The sequence below is a fragment of the Coffea arabica genome, chromosome 11c, assembly GCF_036785885.1.
Source record: "Coffea arabica cultivar ET-39 chromosome 11c, Coffea Arabica ET-39 HiFi, whole genome shotgun sequence".
NCBI classification, from domain to species: Eukaryota; Viridiplantae; Streptophyta; class Magnoliopsida; order Gentianales; family Rubiaceae; genus Coffea; species Coffea arabica.
Window position 1 is genome coordinate 2,934,621 of NC_092330.1, and position 10,442 is coordinate 2,945,062.

The following is a 10,442-nucleotide window of genomic DNA, read 5'->3' on the forward strand; positions in this document are numbered from 1 at the left end:
AATTGAATGATTCCTTGTAGTTTTTTTTGCTTTTGACTTTTCCTTGTGATCTGTGGTGGATTCCTCCTGCCGCATGATGGCCGCGACTACTGCTTCAGCTTTACATGGATTTTTTGCATCGAATATGAATTAGTTTCTTCACTCTAGTCAAGGAACAATAGAGGCTTTGGTTCGCCTAAAATTTGTGAGATCGATTTAATTTTATCTTTTTCTTTTATTTATTGGTATTCGCATATTCCCTAGTTACAGTGCTTATGATTGTTTAATTAATTGATTGTCTTGGATCCGGATAATTAGTTAATTTGATAATCTATTGTCAATTGGGACGTTAAATCCGTAATTGTTTAATTGTCTCAAAAGAGTGATAACTGGCATGATTGGGTTTGTGTCAGGGGAATACGCAGGCTAACCTAAAATAACCCTGGTAGTGTGTTATTTGGTTAGAATAGGGCTCCTCTAATACGTAAGGGAATTGGGGAATTAAATCTTATGGACGTACCTAGGATTATTCCTCAATTAGAGCAGTGGTTAACGGGCGTACCTTAATCACCGACACAGTAAGGAGGGGTTGACTGTCATCGCTTGTTTGGCAGTTATAACCTATTTATTAGTGAATAATTGGAATTAGCTTTGCATCGATGATCGATTAAGTGCACCATTGTTGAAGTTATTTTTTGGCTAGATCCTTAATTATCACCCATTTGATTTTAGTAATTTGTTATCTAATTTTTAGTAGCTTCTTAGATTTTAGTTGAATTTCTTTGATTGTCACCTTCTGCACAAAAACACCCCCTTGTCACTATGAAATTGAAAAGAAATAATTACTCCCAATCCCTGTGGATTCGACCATGCTCACCGCTATCTACAGAAATTACTTTTAGTTTGAACAGGTTTTTATTATTGCACAAGCTGACAACCTGTCAATTTTTGACGCCGTTGCCAGGGACTGGCGCTAGTTATTTGTTTCTTTTTGAGTTCATCTTATTTTTATTTTTTTATTTATTTTTCTCTTATTTTTTTTATATATTTTATAGCTTTTAACACTCCGTATTTTGGTGATATACTGGATTTTGCTTCCAGGGAAGGCAATAAGGCTTGTTTTTTTTTCTAAGTTTGCATATTCTGAGGCACTAAACTCTTTTAGAGAAAGAATGGCTGCTGTAACCTGTGAAATTTGTTATGTCAAGGATCATTCAACCGGTATGTGCCCCGAATATCAAGACTACCTGAGTGACTATCTCAAAAGAAAATTTGGAGATTCTTCACCTCGATCTCAAACGTGGTATAATCCTTATTCAAACCAGTATGATCAAGGATGGTGGGATAACTCCAACGTTAATTGTGAAAAGGGACCAATGAGTTTTCAATAGCAAGAGTCTCAACAATCGTCATTCATGTCAGAATTGCCCTCACAGACCATCAATGACTCTAAGGAAGGTGAGAGTGCAATTATTCTGACAAGTGATATGGAACTGCAAGAGTCTCAAGAAGGAGGATCCAAAGATGCAGTTGAAAAGGAAGTTGAAGTGGAAGACATGAGATTCCAACTTCAAATTACCCTAGTGAACGAATCCAGTGAGCAATTACTAAATGCGATGACACCCACTCCATCCCTTAATCTATATTTCCCTGACTCTTACTCTATAACTTCTGTTAATGAGACTGATTTTGTTATACCGGAAGCGTTTGAATCTCATTGTAGAAATGAGTTAAGAGTAACTATGGTCAAATATCTTGAACCGTTGAATGCTCTTGATAGAGGAGTGGATGAAAAATGGAGATCACTGCTTGATTATTTGGCGCCATCAACTAATCCATGGAAGACCGTAACTCATGTGCTCAAACATTACTCTATTTACGAGGGTTATCAGGACTATATAAAGGATGAAACATTAAAACGAGCCACAAGATTTTATCTTCCATGAACAAAATATGATAATGTCTAGCCAAAAACATTAAAAAAAGGCCCTCATTGGGAGGCAACCCAATTCCTTTTAGTTGTTTGTTCATTTTTGTTTGTTAGTTTAAATATGTTTTTCCTTGGATTTGACTGATTTGTGGATTCAATTTTTGTTTTTGATGAATTGTAGGTGTCCTTCTATCATGATGCGCCTGCGTCATGATGTATAGAGAGCTCATGATCAGAATCGTCAGAAGGGGTTCCTGCCCTCATGACGCGCCCGCATCATAACGTATAGAAAGCTTGCGATCAGAATTGTCAGAAAGGGTTTCGGTCCTCATGACGTGCCCGCGTCAAGTTCCATGAAGAGCTCATGGTCAGAGAGCTCTCTTGCTCTCATGACGTGCCCGCGTCAAGTAACCTGGAGAGCTCTTCATTCCATGCCTTCGTCACGTGCCCACGTCACATTCGCGGGAAAGGTAAGTATTTAAAAAAAAAAACTCAAGAACGATTATTGATACTCTGTTAATCTCTACTTTTGAATTCCAGAAATAAATTTTGTCAATAGATAATAAAAAAAAAGATGATATATGTAAAAAAAAAATTCACAAAAAAAAACAAAATTTTCAAGTAAGTAACAAGAAGGAAAAAAAAAAGGGGAGTCTTTCCGTAAAAAAACAAAAAGAAAAGAAAAAAAAGAAGAAAGAAAAAAAACACAAATACTGTTTTCTTTTCTTTTCCTTTCTTTCCTTTTCTTTTTCTTTCTTTCCTTTCTTTCTTCTTTTTTCTTTCTCTTTTCTTTCTTTCTTCTCCCTTGTTTCTTCTTCTCTTTCGGCTGAGCACACCTCATGCCCGCCGCTATCTCCTTCACCCGCCACCACCGCCACTGCTCGCGTGTCCGCCGCTGCTTTCCACCACCACTTCGCACGTCCTCTCTCCTCTTCGCAACAACCCCAGCAGCCACCGTGGTAAGCTGCCACCCCTCGCTCTCTACGCCGCCCCCCCTCACCATTTCAGCGATGATGCACGTCGCCCGGTACCATCTCACTCTGCCCGCAGCCCACGGACGGCCCTCTCACCACCTTGCCCAGCTGCAGCCATCTCTTTCCCTTTCCCTGGCTGCAACCACCATTCTGCCGACGTGGAAGTATTCCAATTGACAAAGTGGAGGTACTATCCTACTGCATTTTCCATTGATTTGCACCGTTAAGTGCATTATTGAGGGACATCCGCTTCGCTCATTTCATTGCTTCGGGGACGGCCTCTGCCTGCCTTGTTTGATTAAATTGCACAAAAATTGGGCTTCTGTTGTTTGTGTTGTCGCAAAGTTACTTGAGAGTTCATTACTGCACTGGTTATGTTAATTTATCTTGTTGGGAGTTCGTTTGCTTGTTGGGGTCTTCGGTGACAGTGACTTGCTTGTTCATATTGGTGCCATTCAATTGCTTTGTGGGGTTCTTCTGCCAATTGACTACGTGTGGATTTGTGTGGAATGTTTCTTGAGCCAATACCTAGACACATTGCCTACTAGTCGATGTTGCTATTGCTAATTTTCTGAACTTCTATTGCTGAATTTAGCATATTATTGGGGCAGTTGTTATGGTTTGACTGGTAGGGACATTTGTTGAAATTTTAGAATGCATTTGTTGAGAGTATAGATGGCCCAAGTTTGCTTGTTGACTGACTGAATTGGGTTGTCCCTGTGCTTATTGACATGACTTTGCTAGTTCCTAATTATTGATAATAGTTTCTGGTTGTTGATTTTGGAGTGCAACTGTTGCTTTATTGACCATATTTGGGCTTGGGTGGCCCGTGTTTGCTTTTAATTGTTGAGTTGGGGAACACCAGTGAATATGAATGTGCATTTGTGATTGCTATCTTTGTTGGATATTCTGTCTTTCATTTTTTAGGGTGATAATTGGCGAAAATGGTGAGTGGCGCCACTTACAAGCACATGTTCACAATGTGGATGAGCGAATGACGAACATCGCCCGCCAAGGGGCAAGTATGTCTCAGAACGTGGTCTCGTATCTTCACCACGTTGATTTCCCTCCGTAGCTGCCAAATACCCCTTAACCACCTGAGAGGGAAGTTTCGTTATCCTCTTCGCTTTAATTATTTTATTTCCTCCATTGAGGACAATGTAGGATCTAGGTGTGGGGGGAGGGACAGCTATGCCAGTTTTTAGTTTTCAGATGTCCTTCTTTTATTTCTAGTTTGTTATTTATCTAGTCTTCGTTTACTTTTTTTTTAATGAATACTAAAGTTTGATGTTGGATTGTTGACTCTAATTCTACTATTGCCAAGTTTTAATAATAAAAGTGTATCAAGTTAATATAGTTGAGTCCAAAAACATCTCTTTGGTGAATATCGATGATTGTTCTACTCTTATAATTTTTGGTTAACTTTCCTAGGCATAGGGAATGATTGTTGGCATTTTCATGTAAATTGGTCCGGTTATTAATCTTAGTTCTCCATGTTTGAAAATGAGACTAGCTGGTGCAAATTTTCTTTAAGTTTTCGAGTTATATTGAGTTTTTGTGTTATTAGCTGTGAATAAGAGTTGATTGTACTCCGCTAGTCTTTACTACTGAGTAACCGGGGATCTGCACCTAAAAGTGTTGATTCTCGCGTCAAAAGATAGTAATTCCTGTGAGTACGTGGTCGTATAGCGATAGGAGTTGAGTAACCGGACTCCTTCATCTAGCAAATGTTGGAGTTCGCGTCAAAAGGCTCTAATGGCTAGCGACTAAGTCTTTTGTTACTATTGAGAAAAGCGAAAAAAAAGAGAAAAAAAAAGGGAAAAGAAAAAAATAGAAAAATAAAAAAACATGAAAAAAAAGAAGAAGTGAAAGTTGTCTTAGTGTGTAATAAAAGTCAGTTTGCCGGTTTATGAATTTAATGTTGAGATTTTGGTTAATAGTTGGACCATTTGCTGATAAATGTTGTGCGTCATTCCTTTTTCTTATATTAGTTAACATGAAATTAGAGGAGTTTGTGGTTTAGAAGCTAACCGAAGTGATGTTTCTTGGACTTGACCATTGATGCTTGATTATTATTTTTTCTTAGTATCTTGGCAATTTGTTGGATAGAGCAATAGCCACTATCAAATATTGGTGTTTGTTTGTTGTTCTCATGCTTGACGACAAGCATGGTTTAGGTATGGGGGGAATTGATAGGTTGCAATTTTATCATTTATTTTATTATTAATTTTTCTTATTACCTGACCTAATATGAATTAATTATTAGATTCTACTCACTTTTCGTAATTTGCATTTATTTCAGGGAGTAGAACAAAAATATCACAATCAAGGCCAATTTGGCAGTTATCAAGAAAGAGTTCAAGTAGCAGGCATCCAGGGACATTTTTGGAATATCAAACTGCGACCCTTCTTGGTAATTGGCCCGAAGACAGCATTAAAAAGGGGAGGCCGAAGTTTTCTTTTTTCCTCGCTGGGGTCTGGGCGGCGGATGCTGCACAGTAGCAATTGGAATAAAAACGATTGATATGTAGCAAACACTGAGCACTACTTTGTTTTTAGCTTTGACTTTTCCTTCCTTTGCTTCTTAGTAGTAGTTACCTCTCGTATGTCAGAGGCAAATAAGAGCAATTGAATGATTCCTTGTAGTTTTGCTTTTTGACTTTTCCTTGTGGTCTGTGGTGGATTCCTCCTGCCGCATAATGGCCGCGACTATTGCTTCAGCTTTACATGGATTTTTTGCATCGAATATGAATTAGTTTCTTCACTCTAGTCAAGGAACAATGGAGGCTTTGGTTCGCCTAAAATTTGTGAGATTGATTTAATTTTATCTTTTTTTTTATTTATTGGTATTCGCATATTCCCTAGTTACAATGAAGCATAGGGATTGAACTATCCCTTTTCTATAGTTGAGGGACTAAAATGTCCCAACTTGTTGAAGTACATTTGGGAGTATATGATAAACCTGTAAACATTTCCAACACCACCAAGTGTTTGAGACAATAGATGCAATTGAAAATGGATTAAATTTGAGCATTTAAGAAGAAGGCATGTTTAACCTTACACCAAAAGACCAGCTCCCCAAATTTTAATGTGAACAATTTATGTAAAAATTCACAAAACAACAAAACATCATTTGTGAGAGATCCCTAAAAACACAACTATTTGCTTCCAAGATTTAAATTCATTAACTTTGCAGCTTCGTTTCCATTCCCATAGAGCTACACATTGCCAATGCCAGTTGAATCATTCATGTGACCTACTACTGCTTGCAGTGTAGACAGATTTACACACATGTTCCCCTTTTATTGGCTCTAAACATGTATACAGCCTTATAAACCTAGAAACAACTTCTTCATCTATATTAGCCTCAACAAACACAGCTGATCCTAGATTTGCTCTCTTCAGTTCACCGCAAAAAGCTTCCAACATGGTGTACTACTTATCATGAGACCCTTGAATGGCACCTCTCACTTTTCTAAGTGCTCTATACTTTTGTTTAAGATTGAAATCCACATTTAACTCTTCAGTCACTTTGGTCATCAACTTATGTACTGTCATAGATGATGCTTTCTTGACCTCATCAAGAAATAGTTTGTTGGTCAGTCTAGATGTCATGTTTTTATTATGGAGCACTCTTCCACAAGTGTGCTCATCACTAAGTATTTTATTTGAAAGGTAATCTCATCTTGCATTTTAGACCCCAATCGCTGCCAATCACAATTTTTGCATTTCACCCTCATCCTCCATGTATCATTTTTCTTGAAATACGCATCTCTCCCATCCATAATTGCTTGGATTCTTATAGCCAACCTAAATATAATAACTGATGTGAACTTCTGACCAACTTCAAATTGTGGTTTCTTCATGTCATGTTTCTCATTGAAAACTAGAAATTTAGGCCTCCTTTTCTTAGCACAGCAATCTTCATCAAATTCACTTTTGACTTTTCAATTCAAGTGAACCATTCGAGTCATATTCAGATTGCATGTCATCAATATCAATCATATCAGGGCCATCACAGCAGTTAATTTCATTGGGTGGGTCTCTCTTCTTTCCTAGCTTCTTCTTTCTTTGTTCATTGCAATGAGAAGGATCGGGTTCATATGCACCTAGTTCCCCTCCAATAGTTTGTCCAATTCTCATGGCTTCAATTAATAAGTCATTGTCTCCCCCTCATCCTCATAGTCTGAATCTGCCAACTTCTCATCAACATTGACTCTATTTTCATCCTCTTCTGGTCTAGCGTTATCACGTGATGCTTCCCCTTTAGCACCTTCATTGTTGGCTGCCTTTTTTGCATCTTCATTAGAATTTTTACACTCATCCTTTTGTCTGACTTGTGGATTTGAAGCCTCATCATAGCCTTCAACACCTTCTAGTTCCTTTGAACCAACACCCCTGCTATAAGCTTTCTCTTCTACAACAAATTCAGCTTCAGGAGTTTTGCTATTCATGTCTTCATTTTCTGGTTCATCTTTAGCAGCTTTGCTATAAAAATTCTCACTTTCTGGTTCAACTTCACGAGGTTTTCCTTGCTTATTTGTAGTTTTTGGTGCTACTTTAGGCCCTTTGCTACTGCACCCTTTACTACTATGTAAATTTGCTGGTTGTATGTCAACATTTTCTCTTCTATCTTGTTCCACTTCACCACCATTGCCACTCTCTTGTATGATCATAACATTACTATCTCTATCCCCTACAACTTCGTCTCCCTTAGCTTGACTTGAGAGTGTAGTAGCCTGTGGGAATGAGCCCCTTGGAGAACCTTCACCTTCAACTATAAGAAACACTTCTGCCACCCTATGTGGTGGTAATGTGTTCACCATGACCTCGTAGTCCCTATCACACAAGTAAAAGAATAGGTTAGCATCAATATCATCCTTGACAGCAAATAATACCACGCAAAACCAGCTTCTTTATTACACCCAAGTCTCTCTCCACACTTGTCTAGAACTAGCAATCACCACATTTTCAGGTTACATCCATCTGTAAAGTCAACCCTTCCCCCTACATACTATTTGTTAGGAGAGTTTGTGAATGTCCCTTGATGGTGTTTCTTCAACAAGAAAGGTTATGACTAGATTCCCCTATTACCATTTTTTAATTCAATAATTAAAATTTTTACACCTTTCATAGGAGATCAAGGACCACAATGTCTTCAATACATGGAGCATTGGGGTTTGGACAGCATAAACTTTGACTTGAAAAACACCCCAAATCATTTGCAGGCCCATACAATCAACATTATACAATTTTCTCAACCATAATTTGTCAGTAATACCTAATTCAATCTTGCCCTTTTTTCATTCCACAAGACTCCTACGAACCCTAGCCGACAACAATAACAATTCAAATAAACCAACTATCAAATACACTATTACAATAATCAACAAGAAAACAATGACTCAAAAAATCATTCTCTTACCCGGTTCGGTCTTTCTCTTCTTGTTCTTCACTGGAGATTTCATTTCTCCATCAACCCTCTTCCTTCCCATGTCTACAATATACTTGACCTCTAAATCATGATCACAATTAGTTCATGGTATTTGATGGTAGAAATTGGGCAATTGTTTGTTCACTTCTTCACTCTCTCTCTATTGAAATCGAAATATGCAAAGTGAAGAATAAACAAAGTTGTTTTGGTTTATCTCTTTGGCCCTTATACATGGGCAAATTTACATTTCTGTCCTAACCATTTTAGTTTTCATTACTTATTTAGCCTCGCTAACGGCGCATGTTTTACATGCTCCGAAAACCTTGACGGTTTTGTGGATTTTGCCAATGATTTTACTTAATTAGGACGGATTCAGTAGTTTGGAGTGTCCCATTTTGAAATTTAGAGATTGAAGTGGGAAAACACGTATAGTTTTAGGGTGAAAATGGAATTTACCCTTTATATTTTGGGTCAAACTAGTTTTAGAGTACACATGTGTCATATCTTTTTTTAATAATATTACTGGAACTCATAACTATATATATGTTCTTTTAAAATTTAATATAGTAATGAAAAATAGTCTACATCTAATCTTTGATACTTTTTTTTTGTTTGTTATTTTAAATGTTATGAGAAGCTAGTTTCTATGGCCTTTTCTTCAAATATTTTGTAAATTAGTTTTTGATACTTCAAATGTTTCCTTTTTTCATTTAAGACATTTATATTGAGCCCAACATCACCAATGCCTTTAATAAACTATAGAAATATAACCTATTCGAAGTTTTCAAATAATCAAACTTTAAGTAAATCAAAGAACTTTAAGTAAAAAAAACAATCATTGAGCATAAATTCCCCCAAAAAAATGTATAAGCAAAATATTTTTATTTCCACAAAGGCAGTTTATGTGTTTATCAAATTTTTATTAGTAGGTAGGTAACTTACCTACAAGGTTTTAAACAAATTATTTAGTAAAAGTAAGTATCTTACCTTCAAAGTTTTAAAAAATTCTTGTATAAAGTAAGTATCTTACCTTTAAGGTTTAACACCTTGGCCCAGATACTGACTCAAGAATTTTTGAATAGGAAGCATAGATATCCAAAATGCTAAACCTAAATTAATAATAATTGATGAGTTTAGAAATTATAAATGATTGCTTTTCCAATCAATTTCCTGACTTAGGATAGGGTCTTATATTTACCCTTTTTGTGGCTTTTGCATCCTTGCAAAACCTAATTATAATCTGGACTGTTCATTTAGTACTTGTACATGCTTGGAAACTAGGAAAAGAAGGTAAAAAGATACATTAGAATAGATTTTAACTCAAATGTAGTATTTTCATTTAAAATAGGAAATATAATGTACAAAGGTTATTGGTTCAAATCAGGGACAGCTAACTCCTTTAATGTCCTATTATTAGCTATAGTTTCTTCTATCTTTGATTATTGAAATAATCACTAGAAGAATTAGCCAATTTAATAGCTAAGTTTAATCCTAAAGTAGATGACTGCTCCTCTCTTCTTTTCCTAGTTTTCTTCCTAAGCCAACGCACAGTCTTCTTAATTTCAAGAATATATACCAGTTCACATATATGAGAAGAATAAGGCATAAGCCAGCCAAAAATTCAAAAAGAAAGAAATAAATCAAATTAGGCAGCAATTCTCGACAATGACGTCAAATTATGATGAATTGTCAGTCAATCTAAATGGAATACCTACTCTACAATAGATTTTTCTAGAAAATATATTTTTACCATGGTCTAGAGGTAAAATATCTGAATCTCAATTTGATGTACATGAAATAAAAAAGTGATTGAAAAATATATTAACGACAAATGTAAAAATGTTTTGGAGAAATTGCTTTCCAGACCAGGCCAATTTTGCTATTCCCAAGTCACAAAATTTCTCAATTTGGTCCTATAAATTAAAATTTTCTCAATTTACCCCTCCCAAATTAAGAAAATTTTTATAACTTGACCTTTCAAGGCTACTTTCTTGAAAACATTACCAATAAGCTCATCATACAAAGATTTCAACTAAAAAAAAAAAGAAGAAACTAGACGAAGCCATTATGCTTATTGCATACCCCCGTGCCATAATTTCTTGCTGATAAAAGTACAATCTTTTGC

General features: G+C 36.3%; 1 protein-coding gene across 1 annotated transcript; it reads right to left on the minus strand.

Moving 5' to 3' along the window:
* Positions 1-6,876: 6,876 nt before the first annotated feature.
* LOC140016671 (uncharacterized) lies at positions 6,877-8,486 on the minus strand. Its single transcript, XM_072070245.1, has 2 exons — positions 8,309-8,486; positions 6,877-7,722 (listed from the first exon to the last, which is right to left on the minus strand). Exon 2 carries the CDS (start codon positions 7,707-7,709, stop codon positions 7,035-7,037), a length of 675 nt encoding a protein of 224 aa, XP_071926346.1. The 5' UTR covers positions 7,710-7,722; positions 8,309-8,486; the 3' UTR covers positions 6,877-7,034.
* Between the last annotated feature and the right edge of the window lie 1,956 nt (positions 8,487-10,442).